The following is an 18,094-nucleotide window of genomic DNA, read 5'->3' on the forward strand; positions in this document are numbered from 1 at the left end:
ATAGTCTGAAGTGCCACCTACTGTAGCCAAGCAGGACTCCAAGGGGAGAGATAAGGACACCATAGTATACACAAAACCTTGGACCTGAATTTTTTCTTGCCTACAAGAAGTGCAGGAACAAGAATGGAGGAGAGTGCATGAACTTTTGCAATGACCTTTTCACTAAGAACCTCATTGTGGTTGTTCTCAACTGAAGGTGGTCTTGCTCCTCTGGAAACGTGTTGCAACATCTGGAGTCAGTTTTGATTGTTAGCGCTTGGCTGAAGAGTGTGTTTGGGGGAGGGGGGGCACCGGCGTCCTACAAGCAGCTCCTGTGTAGAAGTAAGGGATGTTGCCAAGTGCTCCTGAGGATCTTCTTTCCTTTCCAAACAGAGTAACTTCTGTGACAAAGTCCAGCAACTTGCGCATTGAGCAGTCACTCCCAGTGACAGTTCAGAGAGAACAAATTAGTTTATTATCATAAATGTGTTTCAATATGTACAGAGTACGACTTTTACTTAATACAAAACTAAAATGAAAAAGACAGCAGATAACTCATCAATGATAAAAAGGAGGATAAAGATTAGGATTACAGAGTAAGTCTGAGTTTGGTTTGATACTATTCTATATTCACATGAGATACTATAAAATGTGCATTAAATACATATGAAAATGACAATTTTATCATTCAGACTACGATATTCTAAAGATGCTTTCCAGATTATTTGAATGACTTATATAAATATTCTTTTGCAGATATACCTGCCCCAGTACATGGGAATGCCAGGGTCAAGAAGTGGGAATGGGTGGGTAGGGGAGCAGGGAAGGAGGAGGGTATAGGGGACTTTCGGGATAGCATTTGAAATGTAAACGAAGAAAATATCTAATAAAAAAAGAAAAAAGAATACACCTGCTATTTAATGGTAAATTTAAATATTGAACAACAATATCTTTACTGACATCTTGTTTCAAGAATTTTATGAATGTCTACTGATAGTTTTTCTTCACATGTCTGATGTTTATATTCTCTTAGAATTCATTTACGCTGAATCCCCATCGTATAGCTACTTAATTATTCTAAACCTGGTTGAAAATAAAGCTGTTTAAATAAAAAGAATTAAGGTAAAATAACATACAATTGAAAAATAAATTTATACAACTGTTGAAACATCCCTCATCTTGGAGATGGAGCTGAAAGCAATCTTTTTAGATTCTTGTTCATTTACATTTCATTAATAAAAGGGACAAGAAAAAGCACTAATGTCGAAGTATGGAAAAATATTTATACAAAGAAATATTCATAATTCATCTCATGTTATTAAAATACATGGTAGGTTAACAGCTTTAAAATACACATCAGCTAAATTGTCTAAAGAAAATAAAATATGTACAAATATAAATACAAAGTTTCAGAGAAAGGTTAAATGCATATCTGAAGACGAAAAGGAATGGACCTGCTCATTGCCATCTCCTAAGTCCTAGCCTCAGATCCAGTGTTTCCTTCATCATTATGTCACCATTGACTTAGACTAGCTAATGTGGCCTGTCCATTCATCAGACCAACAAACTGCTAGTGAGGATTTGGATGAAGGCAAAAACTGTGAAGGAATCAGAGAAGGAAGTCATCTCTTGAGAAAAGCAGAGGGTGGCTGGACAGTTAGTATTTATTTGACTTCCAGATGAGTATAAGGTAAAAAAAAATGAGATAGGAGAACAGAGATGAGCAGGGAGGTAATCAGACACTTTGCAGAATGGTAGATCTTTTTGAAGCAGATGGCATCTATTTTGTTCATAGTCAATGGAACCCTTCCAATGATGTAAAAGGAAGTCTGTCCCCTTCTGAGGGTCACTGCGACATACTCATTTGCATCTTGAGCTAAATGGCAAGGCACATTGTGATGAACATGGAATAAGGTTTGCCAGAGGCCATGTGTGACACTCCAGGGTGGATAAACGGGTGGCTGTGGCATTAGATGCTAGTTTTAGATTTAATCCAGTCCCGATAATGAGTCACTCTGGTGTAAATTCCGGGCTTGTTTTCTTTTCCACAGTCTATTCCCCAACTAACAATTCCAAGAAGATACCACTTATTTCTATTATCCGAAATAACCAGAGGTCCTCCAGAATCACCCTAGAAAAGAGTGCAAACATGTCAATTAAAAAAACAAAACGGTGTCAGAAATAAGAGCTCACTGGCTCCTGACTGTCTGATAAATTCACACCTGGAACTAACAAGTTAACTCCATTAGCTAGAAATAATGCTTTGCTTTAAATTAGATTCTCACCTTGTTCCACATTTACTAATCCGTAGAAGAGTATTCTAGAATGTTCTATCAAATGTGTGGCACCTTTTACTGAAAGGTTAAGGTGGAATTCCCAGCAAACACATTTAAAGCACCTACATCATGAGGGCTTCTCAGTGATCTTTAACCCAAGAATTCAACGGAAGATTTAAAATTTGTCTCTGAGTGATGACTCTATTCTTTCCAAAAACATACCCTGAGATAGTTTACCACAGTTTCTTAGAATGAGGAAAATGATAGTTTGGAAGAGGCATAGACTTCTGAAGCCACTCAAAAGGTCTTTCCTTTCTACCGTTCTTCCTATTCTTCTTAGTCTCTTCCAGCATCTGGTGAACATCCCTATACACTGAAGACGATCCTCCTTAGCCCCCTTCCCTCTGGCCTCCATTATAACTGAGATCCTCACACTCCTACTGTACAAATGGCAAAAGGCAGTAAGGGAGTCTGAGTCAATGGGTCACGAAGGTCAGCTCCTGTGTAAATCATGCTTATTCTCTAAGTCTTGTGATTCCGTCTGTTGGATACATGCCTAGCTTCTCCTTCTCAGAGAGAGAGAATGGAAGAATACTTTTTATTCTAGAGTGTCTAGCTAAATCCTGAATTTTTTCTTTTGTTTCAGTAACTTGTGCCCTAATGAAATTGTCAAGTCACTGCAATTTTTTTAGTGTTAGTTTCCCTCAGTAATGTGTATAATAAACTTTGGTTCACGAAAAGCTGAATAAAGAAGAGAATGAGTGTTTATTACCATCACACGATAGCCACTGTCAGATCAACGGTGACTGCATTGCTTATAACAAATGCCAATATTAATTTCTCGGGGAACTGTTTTGTTCTTGTGCCCACCCAGAAATGTAATAAGTCACATCTTTAAATTCTTATTTATTTTCAGTCCTTAAATGTATGTTAGAATTGATACTGTGCTTAAATGCTTAATGCTTAAAATTAATGTGTTATAAGTATGAGCAAAATGCTATTGGTATAATTTGAAAACTGATCTGTAACATACTACATTCATAGGAATGAGTGAAGATTATTATTTTTCTCAATAATATAGATTTCTAAATAATAATTGGAAAAAGCTATTTAAGGTCAAATATCAGTAGATCTTGCCCCATTGTGGCTTGAAACTAGTATGAATGAGATATTCAAAGTTCAGTTCTGGCTGAGCCTTTATTCTGTGACTTCATACTTGTCTTCTACTGGTTATATGAAATTCTGGTCTCCACTAAGAGCGCTGTTTTTCAATGACAACCTTGCTGAGACAGCTCTGTTCAATATGGTGTTTCATGAGGTGTTCATTACATGGCTTGTTCTTCAATCCCTTCTCATAGCTCCTCTTTCCCACCCACATTAATTTCATGGAACTGTGTTAAATGACATTACTCTGTGATCAATGGCTGCATCCTTAACAAGAGAGTTATTTTTGTGAATTACAGTATACTTACTTCACAGGCATCTAGTTTTCCTGTCAAGAATCCAGCGCATATCATTCCTGAGGATATAGCACCACCATATACATTAACTTGATTGCATACATCATTACTTATGATCTCTATTTCAACCTCTTGCAGAGAATTGGGAAAGGGACCTAGAGAAGGAAACAATAAATAGATGAGTAGTTTAAACATGAGGAGATGAGGAGATCTGAGCTTAAGCATTGACCTTAAAGTTGCAGAGTTTGGGACTGGATGATGGTGTTCAGGAGGAGTTAAACTTTGGGGTGACATCTACATATAGATACCATATTTGGTACATATATTCCTATCATCTACTTGATCCCTGCAAAAACACCACCAAAGATATAGATATGACTATTTTGGATTTTTGGTTGAGGAAACTGATTTCATCTGGTTAAGAGTCTTGCCATGACACTATTGCTGATGCCAACAAGAGATTGCTGACAGGAGCCTGATATAGTTGTCTCTTGAGAGGCTTTGTCAGTGCCTGACAAATACAGAAGGGGATGCTCACAGCCATACATTGGATAGAGCACAGGGTCCCCAATGAAGGAATTAGAGAAAGCACCAAAGGAGCTGAAGGGGTTTTCAGCCCCATAGGAGGAACAACAATATGAACTAACTAGTATCTCCAGAGCTCCCTGGGACTAAACCACCAACCAAAGAAAACAAATGGTGGGACCCATGGCTCTAGCTGCATATGTAGCAGAGGATGGCCTAGTCAGTCATCAATGGGAGGAGAGGACCTTGGTCCTGTGAAGTTTCTATGCCCCATTATAGGGGAATGGCAGGACCAGGAAGCAGGAGTTGGTGAGTTGGGCAGGGGAGGGGAGGGGATAGGGTATTTTCAGAGGGGAAACTAGAAAAGGGGATAACATTTAAAATGTAAATAAAGAAAATATCTAATAAGAAAAAGAGACTTGCTATGATCATATAGCTAAATAGTCACATAAACACAAGGTATTTCTCACCACCTGGAATCTACCCAGAATCCTGCTTCACTTTACAGAGAACACAGATGTTTCAAAATTAGAAATCATTTAGAAAGAGGAGCATTATCAAGGGTCAAACTTCATTGTATGGGATCCCACTGCTTTATGAAAAGAATGTTTACAATGAAAACAGTGTGTTTTGCTGTTCCAAATGAACATCAATACAAATAGGAAGATAATGCCCCCGTTCATATTTTCATGACTAACCACATTGATTGCTGGGGCCAGAAAGATGGCGAGGTGAAAGAATATGGTCTGATAAGGTTTGAAAAGAATGTCCTAAAGAGTACGAAAATACAAACTAGTCTATAAAACAATAAATAGAAGTACTACATCTTATATAATCACTATATCAAATGTAAGTGTCTGAATACTACAGCTGAACTTTTTATAGTTTCTTTTTAAAATTTTGCCGTGATTGTCATGGGATTATCTTGATCTATACTTTCTAATCTTGTGTTTGGACATTTCCATGCAAGAGCAACACGAGGTTTGGACTGTTGACGTCTTTGTTTTCCTTGAGAAACTCACCATTCGCTTTCAGTGCTCCCCATCCGGTGACAAACACTTTACTCTTCGGCAAGACTTGAAAAGTCGCATTAGGGAGACAGACTCTGCGCAAATTTTCAGAAAACAGCACGGGGCTGGAGAGCTTGACCACAGCTATGTCGTCGTCGTGCTTGTGGGAGGCGTAGTTCTCGTGAACGATGATGGACTCCACCTTCCGTGTTGTCAGTGGACTGCTAAGGGTCCGTCCAAAACTTACTGTCCACAGTTTGGGATTTTTGTAACTGATCAAAAAGTAAAAGGAACACTGCGGGTTCATTTCTGGTCTATAGTTGCCCAGGATTCTGTGTGGGCAATTTTTTAAGGTCATACTTGAACTGCCTTTAACAGCATCTTGTTTTTAGGCTTTCCCATACTAACGATTTGTTTTCTAGCTGATAAGAAATATTCCATTTCGAAGTAGGATTAGTTCTGCTCTTCGAGGTCGAATATGCAGTTTTAAGGAAGCAACATATTACTTCTATTTTATTATTGAAAACAATGTATTATTTGAAGAAAATAGAAATACTAGATATAATTATCTCATATATTTCTCCAGATATTCATATATACCCATATGTACCATATATATATATTCATATATACTATGTACAGTTATGTATTTTTATTCACAGGTTCCAAAAAAAGTAAGACAGAAAAACACAAGACACAGAGACAAAGGAAAAGAAAAGATAAATTTGTAGTCATATTTTATGTGGTTTTCTAATGATTCTTCTCCACTGAGCATTTTACTCAGAATATTCCCCCATTTTATTTTAGTATCACTAGGGTCATCACATCTTTTTCTTACAACAGTGCTATCTATACATTAAATCTTTAACAATCATACAGAGAATAAAAACAACTAGAATATCAGATTTGACTTATTGATTGGAATATAATTTATGGTACTAAAAGAAAACTTCAATATATTTTAGGAAAAGTGGTGTGCATACTTGATTTTTCAGTGTTGACTTGTTTCTGATTAAAATTGAGATTACTGCAAAAGATATTTTCAGTCAGAGTTGAAATCAATCTATTCTTTGCACTGTTCTTCAGGAACTGACGATCTTTTCTACTCCTGTCAACAAGGGGCTGAGATGCTCATGGAAAGAGTGAAGAGGAGGAAAGAATGATTGGATGTGAATGTTAGAGGCAGTGATGCTGGAGAGCCCAAGGGTGTATCCTGAGGACTCACTGGAGACCCTGAGGGTGTATCCTGAGGACTCACTTGTCAAAGCAGTGAGCGGAGGTCACTAGCCACTGGGATCCAATGAGAGAAGCACCGCAGAGATGAATGCCTTCCACCTGCAGGCTGCTTTGCCAAGGCCAAGACGCCTTGTCTGCAGGTTTGCCATCAGCGATTCTTGCTATGGGTGGGTACTCCATCCCGGAGCCGCAGTCTGCCAGACAGAAGAAAGTAACACGGCTGTTTGCAGAGAGTTGTAAACATGTTTGGATGTCTTTGGCAAATAATTAAATGTGAAAAGATTTGGATGCAGAAAAATATGGATGCAGCTTGCCTTTAAAATACTCATTGACAATAATGGCAAATGTTATGAGGATGATGGATACTCAAGTTGATTAAGGATGTATATTCCTGTAATTAAATCATTAATAACTAGAAGTTAGTTATCTTATTTAGTGCTTGAAAACTGCTTAAAATCATTTTTCTTTGAAATTAGTTTTTATTTTTAATTATATATATATTTTTACATTCCTTTAAATTAGTTTTTTACATTTTCTGAGTCCTGTTATATGTAACAGGTTACTGTATTGATAATTGACAATTATTGCAGACAAACTTCATATGTAATATTGTAAAGTCTACTAAATAAATGTCATTTTCAGTATTATAGTTAGTGAGATTCATTTAAATATGTAAAAATTTTATACTTTAACAAAATCAATCGAATAAAAGTAAATGGGAAAAATTCAAGGAAGTGTTTTTTTCTATACTATTACTTTTTATTACTGAAAACACACATAAATATATAACCAAATACACTATTCACAGAATTTTATCTCACTTTTGTCAGTTGTCCAGTTCACAAAATTAAGGATGAGTCTATTAATTAGTATATAACTCTCATCCCAAGCACCGTAGTCACCGAAATTTACTACATTATCATTTTTAATTGTATAGTTTGTTTACATTTCAAATGTTATTCCCAGTTTCCCTTTGAAACTTCCCTATCCCATCCCCCCTTTACCCTGCTTCTATGAGGGTGCTCCCCCACCCACCCACTTCCCCCTCACCACCCTAGCATTTCTCTACACTGGGGCATCAAGTCTTCACAGGACCAAGGGCCTTCCCTCATACTGATGCCAGATAAGGTCCCTTCAGCTCCTTTCAATCCTTCCCCTACTCCTCCATTGGGGTCCCTGTGCTCAATCCAATTGTTGGCTGTGAGCAAAGTGGTTTTTAAAAATCCATTAGTGAATCTTACTACTGAAAGAGAAAATATCACCATAGACTCCATAAAAACATTTCTATTAGTAATTTTTTCATTGATTGAAAGTTATCTGTATTGACAAATCAGAAAATATTATTTTCAGAAATGGGATACACTGATATAGGGAAAGGCCAAAGAATTGTGAGTTTGATTTTTAAAATTTTTTATTAGATATTTTCTTCATTTACATTTCAAATGCTATCCCAAAAGTCCCCTATACTCTCCCTCCACCATGCTCCTCTACCCATCCACTCCCACTTCTTGGTCCTGGCATTCCCCTGTACTGGGGCATATAAAGTTTACAAGACCAAGGGGCCTCTCTTCCCAATGATGGCTGACTAGACCATCTTCTGCTACATATGCAGCTAGAGACACGAGCTCTGGGGGTACTAGTTAGTTCATATTATTGTTCCACCTATAGGGTTGCAGACCCCTTCAGCTCTTTGGGTACATTCTCTAGCTCCTCCATTGGGGGCCCTGTGTTCCATCCAAAAGATGACTGTGAGCATCCACTTCTGTATTTGCCAGGCACTGGCATAGCCTCACAAGAGACAGCTATATCAGGGTTCTTTCAGCATAATCTTGCTAGCATATGCAATAGTGTCTGCGTTTGGTGGCTGATTATGGGATGGATTCCCAGGTGGGGGAGTCTCTGGATGGTCCATCCTTTCGTCTTAGCTCCAAACTTTGTCTCTGTAACTCCTTCCATGTGTATTTTGTTCCCTATTCTAAGAAGGAATGAAGTATCCATGTGTTGGTCTTCCTTCTTCTTGATTTTCTTGTGTTTTGCAAATTGTATCTTGGATATTCTAAGTTTCTGGGCTAATATCCACTTATTAGTGAGTGTATATCAAGTGATTTCTTTTGTGATGGGGTTACCTCACTCAGAATGATATCCTCCAGATATATCCATTTGCCTAAGAATTTCATAAATTCATTGTTTTTAATAGCTGAGTAGTGAAAGACCTGTATAACAAGAATTTCAAGTCTCGGAAGAAAGAAATTGAAGAAGATCTCAGAAGATGGAAAGATCTCCCATGCTCATGGATTGGCAAGATTAATATAGTAAAAATGGCTATCCTGCCAAAAGCAATCTACAGATTCAATGTAATCCTCATCAAAATTCCAACTCAATTCTCCAGTGAGTTAGAAGGGGCAATTTGCAAATACATCTGGAATAACAAAAAATCTAGGATAGCAAAAACTCTTCTCAAGGATAAAAGAACCTCTGGTGGAATCACCATGCCATACCTCAAGCTTTACTACAAACCAATTGTGATCAAAAAAAAAAAAACAAAAAAAAACTGCATGGTACTGGTACAGTGACAGACAGGTAGGTAAATGGAATAGAATTGAAGACCCAGAAATGAACCCACACACCTATGGTTACTTGATCTTTGACAAAGGGAGCGAAAAACCATCCAGTGGAAAAAAAGACATTTTCAACAAATGGTGCTGGCAAAAGTGGTGGTTATCATGTAGAAGAATGAAAATTGATCCATTCTTATCTCCTTTTCCAAACTCAAGTCTAAGTGAGTTTGATTTTTTTTTTTTTTTTTGGTTTTTCGAGACAGGGTTTCTCTGTGTAGCCCTGGCTGTCCTGGAGCTCACTCTGTAGACCAGGCTGGCCTCGAACTCAGAAATCTGCCTGCCTCTGCCTCCTGAGTGCTGGGATTAAAGGCGTGTGCCACCACGCCCGGCTGATTTTTTGATTTAATAACACATCAGTGACATTCCTGGACTTACCACTGTTTAGAATGTGTTCTGCTTGTGCTGCGTTCATTTCTGAAGAAACAATAAAATCAAGGTCAGTGTTATCACTTAAAATACAATGTCAACATGACATGGCATTCTCGGACTGGGAAAACCTATACAAATTAGGAAGCTCCATACAGAAACAATAGCATAAGCAAGCGACATTGAGTTGGAACCACCAATAAAAAGTTAATTATAGAAAATCTTTAGGATTAGATTCTGTCAATATTCAACCTTCCTTATGGTTTTCCTTAGCACGGTTTTGCCAAGAGTAAATCATCTGCCTTGTGTCTCATTAGTATTAAGTTTTCTATAGATAAACCAGACAATATTTTATCTTTTGTCCTTACACCTACAATAAATTGTCCATATCTGGTTTATAACCTTTAGTTATCAGATAATAGGTTTTACAACTAGCCTTAAAAGAATGTCTTCCCTGATCATAAATTCATTTCAAAACCTGCTTTCTATACTAGTGCGATTGACTCCTGACACATGAAGGTTTACAGAGCTTTAATCGCATCTTTCCTATAAAAGTTTCAATAATTACCGGTATAAATTTAAGAATTCTATAGAATCATTATTAGGAATTAGGAAATCATCTATTTATCTACATAGCATTATTACCAGAGAGTACATCTTCATTGATCTGTAGAAAATCTGCCCAATACAGTGGGCTAATTGCCAAGAATCATTATGCTATTTAATAATAACAGGAAAGACATATAACAAGAATCAGTTCTGAGATGAACTCTCTAAAAGCCTTGCCATTTTAGTTTAGCTATTGTAGCCATGCCAAATGATGGGCCACCTGCAGAAAGCCATCTGTTATGTTTTTGTCTCTCCTAGATGGCTTCAGACAGGGCATGATTGAATAGATGTGCTCTTCTTGCCTGATAAAAATGTTGTACTGCTTCAGTTCTGGACCAAGTTTTGCAGACTCTCTTCTTTTCCCCTATAAATGCAATGAGCTGCAGTCTACAGTGTATTTTGGGATTCTGAATCTGTGGGTTCAACTAACTTCCATTCAAAAATATTTGTAAACATCAAACTTAATACCATGTATTTTCCCATCATATTCCCTAACCAATATTGTATACCACCTACTTACATATAATTTATTCTATATTAGGTATTACAAGTATTCTGCAGTTCATTTACAGTTCATGAAAGGGATTGGGGAAATTGGTCAGTAGTATTCTCAAGGTCTTAGGTTTGACTACAAATACACAATATTCACACACACATACACATACGCAAAATGCATGAGGACATCTGCATACATTGTATGGCAATACTGTGGCATTTTATATAATAGACCTAATACTAAAATTATTTATTACAGTAACAAAACTCTGGAAGCTAGAAAGAAAACAACAAAATAGTGAATGACTTTGGAATTTGAAGAAGGATTATGCTTTGTAATCTCTCTTTTCATAGAGAAGGGACCAGGAAGTTCTGTCAGTACATAACCCTCAACAGGTTTAAAACAAATCCCAGAAAAAGTCTGTTTGCCTTTTATATAAAGTACCAGGGAGTAGGAAGGACAATCAAGATCTATCCAGATATCTAGTGTAAAAGTCCAAAGCCTGGAAGTCCTTTTCTCAGAAGCAGTGACAATAGGAAACCCCTGACCATCCCAGTTCCCATGTTGTGGCCTTAGAACTGGTGGACAAACTAAAACAACCATGGATATATCTGTAGACACCTGTGTTTACTCCGTGGAATAAGGAAATCCAGGTACACAGACAGAGATCTACCATACAGGGCAGTCCAGAGAGGCACATTCTACAACTGTGATTAGCAGGAGGGCACCACACCCTGATATTATTACTGATGCTATGTTGTGCTTGAAGACAGGATCCTAGTGTGGCTGTCCTCTGAGAGGTCCTACCAGCAGCTTACTGACTGAGATGGAGATACTTACAGCCAACCATTAGACTGAGGTTAGGGGCCCATGTGGAAGAGTTAGGGGAAGGATTGAAGGAGTTGAAGTGAATGGTAACCCATAGTAAGACCAACTGTTTTAACTAACCTGGACCCCTGGGAGCTCTCAGAGACTAAGCTACCAACAAAAGAGCATATACTGGCTGGTCTGAAGCCTCAGGCACAAATGTAGCAGAGGACTGCCTTGTCTGCCCTCAGTGCACCTAGTCCTCTAGATACTTGTTGCCTCAGGGAAGGGAGATGCTTGGTGTGGGGTCCAGGGGAAGGGGGGATCACCTACTCAGAGGTAAAGGGGATGGGGAATGGGGTTAAAAATGTGGAAGGGGAGACTAGGAGGGTGCAATGTCTGGAATGTAAATAAATAAAATAATTAATATAAAAAAACAGAATGGCATTGCAAGGATCTAAAAGACTGAACTGCCTTTGAATAACAAAAGTAGATAATAAATCTAGATTCCTAGCTTAAATAAGTTGACTGTGTGCTAAAAACAAACAAACAAACAAAAATTAGGATCAAGATTCTCCTAGCAAATAGTGTTTAGAATACTCAAGCTTTCCTACAAAATAAGACAAAACAAAATAGGATATGTACAGTTTGAATGAGTACACAACCAACCAGTGCTATTCTGGAAAGATCTATAATGCTAGCAATAGCTGATGTAGATTTTGAAGAGCTACCATAGTCAAAGACAAGTTCTCTTGTCATAAAAGAAAAATAGAAACTATCACAACACAGTAGAAATATATTTTTAAAAACATCACTGAAAATGATAGGAATGAGCAAACAAATAGCCGAGCTGTTAGAATAATAAAGCGGTGGAAGCAGACAAACTGGTTACTGATGTCCCTAGTGCGGATGGATGGTGGGAACCACATCAGTGAACTTGAGGACAAGAGCAGAAGCATTCAGCGTGAAGAACAGAGTAAAACAATCCAAAGGAGCAAAGCCTCTGGTATGTATGGGATATTATACAGAACACTGGACTTGTGAATTTTTAGAAGTGAGGGAAATAATTATGGGCCAAAAAAGAGCATCTAAAAAGAATGGTTGAAAATTCCTCATATTTGTTAAAGACAGGGGTTCATATTTGTGTAGGTTCAAATTGTATAGGCTCAGGTAAAATGAGAAAATTTACCTGATAAATTTTAAAATCCTATCATAACAAAATCTTAAAGAAAATAAATATTAAAGAGAACAGGAAGCATCTCAAATTGACTTTTAAAAGACCCCTTTTGAATCTTGCCCACTTTCAAGGGACAGAGTTCGCTTACAGAGCTAAAAATCTCCCCCATTCCCTACCCAGTGCTGAGCTCTGTGTTCACTGACAGTATTGGGGAGAGCAGGCACATTTCCTGTATCCAAGAAAGCATAGTCTGTTGTAAAAGGAACGATCAATCATGGAGATTAGGCTGTTTTTAAATACCACAGTCATTGTTACTTAGTTGAAATGATGTTGGTAAGGCTTGATTTAATAAAGGAAAATATTTTCATATTTGGGTAATCAGACAGTTATTATGATTGTTTTCATACCAACCAAGGGAAGTGAATTGAGTGACAATTTGTGCATTATCTAGTGACTCGGAGACCTATTATAAAAATAGTTTTGTTTTATAATGAAACCAAAAAAAAAAGCTTTCTCCATAGACAGAAGATTGTTAAAAAGTGTTAACTATTGAGAGAAGAAAAAAGTGGTCTTGCCTCTAAGATAAGGTAGTGAAACATCTCTCTTCAAGAAGCTCTGGGAGGATTGTAACTTCTCATGCAAAATGTTATCAGCTTGCCTTTTCAAAGTACCCACATTCTTATGGGGAATCTGAAATTTAATCAGTACATCTGCTTTTACCCCATCGTTACTGGGCCTGGAAAAGAAAGGCACCAAAGTAGAGCAATGGCCCATATTACTAATAATACCATATTATTAGTTCTTAACTATTACTTGCATCCTTAAGAAAATAAAACACACATTTCATAGTTTATTGTCATGAATTTCCTATTTATATGTCACACAGATGTTAACTCCTAGATTACTCTCTGATTATAAAACTTGATCATAATCATGAGGAGAATGGAAAATTATAAACCCAAAAATGTAGTTACATCATATATATGTACATGATATATTTATATATAGAGATTCTTGTGTTTTAAATATTCCTAGTAGATATTTACTGTAAAACGAGCAAAATAAACAGAAGTAATTAGGATTGATGAAATCATCAATCGAAATGCAGAAGTTTTTAAGAGAATGAGTAGAATATAATTCAAGATCATTCAAGAAACCCTCTCACTATAGTCTGTGTAGGAGTGATTGCAATGTGAGAACACAGTGGTAGCTTTCCTCTGGCATATGTAAGGTCTTTTGATCCTAGCTGCAGAGAAAACAGGTGAAGAATATCTAGATAGTACAAATTGGCCTTTTCCCCATGTGAGTTATTTAACTATGGTTACCGAAAGTTGACAACTTGAGATTTGACATAATGATGCTTTAAACTGGATCTTTGAAATATCACATCTATCTGAAAAATAAAGAGAATGTTGATAAATATTGATTTTATACATTTCAAAATGCTTACATCAAACCCACATCAAATGATACAAAATACAAAAAAATACCCTTAATGTTGTTTATAGTTATCTCAAAGAAGTCCATTTGAACATAATCTTGTCATATAATCATTCCTATAATTAGAAAAACTTCTCATTAAATGTGATTAAATGTGATTAAAGGTAATTAGCACAGAGTTGAACTAAGGCATGCACTTCAAAAGCAGAAGCTGGAGGACCAGTGAGTGTCTAGGTATGGTTGCCACACATGGACACATTTTCCACTCAGCAAACAACATTGTGAAACTCAGTTATATTAGTCTCTGAGTGTAGTGGACAGATCAAGTTTTAAGTTTCGGTGAAACAGTTTCAGATGAAGTTTTGATCCGTAGAAGAATAGGTTGTGAAGAGGATGCATACACAATTAGGCACTTCTCCAAACTTAATAACTTCTCAAGAGAAACGGACTAAATACTTACTTAGAATAAAATGCATCTATGACTGCTACAGTGTGTCATTTGTCTTTCTTATATGGAGTACTTCACCAGTGGTGAATGATTCTAGAACAACTTGCTTCTTACTAAAGCAGGAACAGTGGCAACAGGGTGGTGGCTCTTGCAAGCCCATTCATTGCTATTTACTCATCAGACAGGCTTGTCAGAAAGAAAAGCTCATTTTATGCTAACCTTGACCAAGCTGAGTCTGAGCAGCCTGTGCACAGATCTCAGTAGGATGACCAAAGAGTGAAAGGGCATGTGTAAGACTAGGGCTGTTCCTCATCTCACTTATTTATAAAATTCTCCTCAATGAAATGTCATGTGATGACATATTCAACAAATTGTTGAGAGAAATGTCAGGAGATCAAAAAAAAAGTGGCCACATGCTTCTATATAACTCATTGACAAGGATTTTTTTGTGTAAAACATTTTATTTGTACATGTATCATTTATATAATAAGTCTAATATATATGGACTAAAAATATTTAGAAAATCCACTTAAGCATTACAGTCACTTCAAGTTATTATTTAAAGAATGTGTTATGCTTTGGTTATATGTGCATTCTTGTACACATACAAACACTTATTGTCATTTACATAGTATATAATAAGTAGTCTGTATTATTGATTGTTGAACCTCATGAGAAATATACAATGTCCAATTTAGTTACTGGTCTTCATATTTACTTTTAGGAAAATGTTTACTCTTTCACAAATAATACTGTTAAATTAGTCAAGAAAGTCTGTACCAGGAATTGAGTCTGACTTGCACCGTACTATTTACAAAATAACAATTTTCTTTAACTGTTTTGTTTTGCTTTGCATGCCCGTGTACTGCATATGTGTATTCACATGTTTAGAAGAGCATGTATACATGTGGATACTTGTACATGTGTATATGAATTTAGTTAAGGTCAGAAGTTGATATCAAGCATCTGCCTCTACTTCTTGCCACCTTATAAACTTCCAGGGTAGCAAGGATGCTAGTAGCAAGGCACAGATCATTTACCTCATTGCTGATTTTTTGTTTCAGGTTAGTCCGAAATTTCGACTGCTCTTTGGACAAATCTGAGCTATATTTAATACTGGGAATCCAGAAGGAGGCCTGGTAGTAATGAGTCTTCTCATCTGAAAGGAGAAAACAGATGGATAACTTCCACTAATCCCTTTGAACCAAAGAAATTGAGGATACATTATTTTATCTCTGATAACTTCTATGCTGGGCACTTGGTCATCCATATAATAGTACTGAATGCCATGGATGCTCTAGCAGGTAGAATGAGGAGGATCAAATAGCTGATCACCCAGAGGTTACTATTGCTTTTACAGAGTGGGTTAGTTCTCACAGGATCCTGTTAGTTCTTATGGAAGTCAGACTCTTCCTGGTACTTTGTGCCATCTTGCCATGTGATCTCTTTTCAGGCACTACTCACTTCGAACGTGCTCTCCTTTTATGACTATCTTCCACATTGTGATAGAGCCTCTTGCAGACACCAAAACCAGAGTGTCTCACTGTCAGACACCTGAAGACTCTTATTAATAAAGTACAAAGTTTTCTAAAGCATTTTATTATAGCAACAGTAAAGAAACTGATAGTCAAATATTGGTACACTCCAGAAAATTAAATTTCCAATAGCTGTAGCCAGTCTTTTCCCACCCAGTCATTTTAAGATCGCCTATCTTCATAATCTCCAGGGTTGTATGCTGTATCCTGACACAATTACTATCCATTTTAGGGGGTAATTCATAGTAAGTGACAACTCATACATTTAAACTATTAAGTAATGGTACAATAAGTTGACAGCAAAGTTAAAATTTCTACTACAATTTAGTTTTGCCGTTAGAGTATATATCACTGCACCATATATCATATCTTGAGAGCTTCTTGTGCTATTCAAAGGGTGGGTGGTCTTACATGAACAGCATCAGGCTTGAATAGTAGGAATAAATTTTGGCATTGAGGATTATTATTTCCCAAATTTATTCAAAAGAAAATTCTCATTTTGCAATTGGAGAAAAGGGCTAAGATCTTAAAAGATATGTAATATATATAGGCAGTCTTCAAATTTCCCAAGTAATATAATAAAGTGGGGCCTCACCATACACCAAAAAGTAAACAAGTAGACCAATGAGCACTGCCAAAGCCAGCAAAAGAGCCACGGTAATGAGGGCGACCGTCCATGGTTTCCAGACACATTTTCTTCTAACCAGTATTCCTGGCCTTTTGAGAGAAAAGGGCATATTAAAAGCAAGTAGGGCCCTACGAAAAATATTTTTTGATATTCAAATTATTTCTCCCCAGAGTTCTTTATTACCTTATATCATATTTGGTAGCATTTGAATATATCTTTTGAAATATTTGAAAAAATATTACAAAAATCAAACTGACTTTTTAACTTTAAAGGGTCAGCATGATGTAAAGGTTACTGAAGTAAATAATTTCTGGTTCACAGTGAGAGGTATTCTGGATTTTTCACTTCTTCGTTTTATTTGGTAAATGATCTAATGTCACAAATGTGACCAGATGGGCTTCAGATCACAATGAACCTCTTAACACAATGCCATCCACGTCACTGTTCCAATGCAATGAATTATAGCAGTTAATAGATTACCAGTTGAAGGATGGGGCCACCCACCTATCTCAAAAATATTAACACAGAATTGTTCCTAGGAAATGCAGGGACAAAGAGTGGAGCAGAGACGGAAGGAAAAGTCATCCAGAGATTACCCCACCTAGGGATCCATCCCACATGCAGACACCAAACCAAGACACTATTGCTGATGCCAAGAAGTGCTTGCGGACAGAAGCTTGATATGGCTCTTCCCTGAGAGGCTCTGCCAGAGCCTGACCAATCCAGATGCAGATGCTCACAGCCAACCATTGACCTGAGCATGGGGACCCCAATGGAGGAGTTAGGGGAAGGAATGAAGGAGCTGAGGGGGTTTGCAACCCCATAGGAAGAACAACAAAATCAACTAACCAGACCCCCGTTCTTGAGCTCCCAGGGACTAAACCATCAACCAAAGAGTGCACATAGAGGAACCCATGGCTCCAGCTGCAAATGTAGCAGAGGATATGATGACTTATCTGGTATCAGTGGATGGGAAGGCCCTTGGTCCTGTGGAGAGTCCATGCCCCAGTGTAGGGGAAAGCTAGGGTGGTAAGTGGAGAGTGGTTGGGTGGGTAGAGGAGATCTCTCATAGAATGGGGGATGGGGGTGGGGGTGGGATAGGGAGTTTGTGGAAGAGAACACGGGAAGGGGATAACATTTGAAATGTGAACAAATAAAATAACCAATAAAAACAAGTAGATCACCAGAGCCTCAAAGATAGATATCAAGGATAGAAATAGAACTCAGAGAGTCTCTGAGGCAGCACCATTTTCGGCTCCAGACAACCAGCCACCTTCCTGGTCAGAGCACAGGTGTTCACCCGGCCTGAGAGGTTTCTGCCTCAGGTTCCACGGGAGCCAGCTTGGTTCCGGGACTCCTCGGAGGGCAGTCTGCACAGGTGAGAGTGTGGAATACAGAGGCCAGCAGTCTCTGGGACAGGCAAGAGCCACAGAGCCTCTGAGGTGGCGCCATTTTCGGCTCCAGACAACCAGCCACCTTCCTGG

General features: G+C 37.6%; 1 protein-coding gene across 1 annotated transcript in view; it reads right to left on the reverse strand.

Moving 5' to 3' along the window:
* Nucleotides 1-435: 435 nt before the first annotated feature.
* LOC110295303 (transmembrane protease serine 11G) overlaps nt 436-18,094 on the reverse strand; it is a 34,189-nt gene continuing 16,530 nt past the window's right edge. The window contains exons 2-10 of the mRNA XM_021163820.1: nt 16,578-16,699; nt 15,488-15,606; nt 13,885-13,952; nt 13,135-13,295; nt 9,480-9,518; nt 6,509-6,680; nt 5,263-5,522; nt 3,728-3,870; nt 436-2,110 (exon numbers count right to left, since the gene is read on the reverse strand). Of these exons, the coding sequence (XP_021019479.1) occupies nt 1,949-2,110; nt 3,728-3,870; nt 5,263-5,522; nt 6,509-6,680; nt 9,480-9,518; nt 13,135-13,295; nt 13,885-13,952; nt 15,488-15,606; nt 16,578-16,699 (1,246 nt within the window). The 3' untranslated portion in view covers nt 436-1,948. The remainder of the gene's footprint in view (nt 2,111-3,727; nt 3,871-5,262; nt 5,523-6,508; nt 6,681-9,479; nt 9,519-13,134; nt 13,296-13,884; nt 13,953-15,487; nt 15,607-16,577; nt 16,700-18,094) is intronic.

The sequence above is a fragment of the Mus caroli genome, chromosome 5 (genome assembly GCF_900094665.2).
Source record: "Mus caroli chromosome 5, CAROLI_EIJ_v1.1, whole genome shotgun sequence".
NCBI lineage: Eukaryota > Metazoa > Chordata > Mammalia > Rodentia > Muridae > Mus > Mus caroli.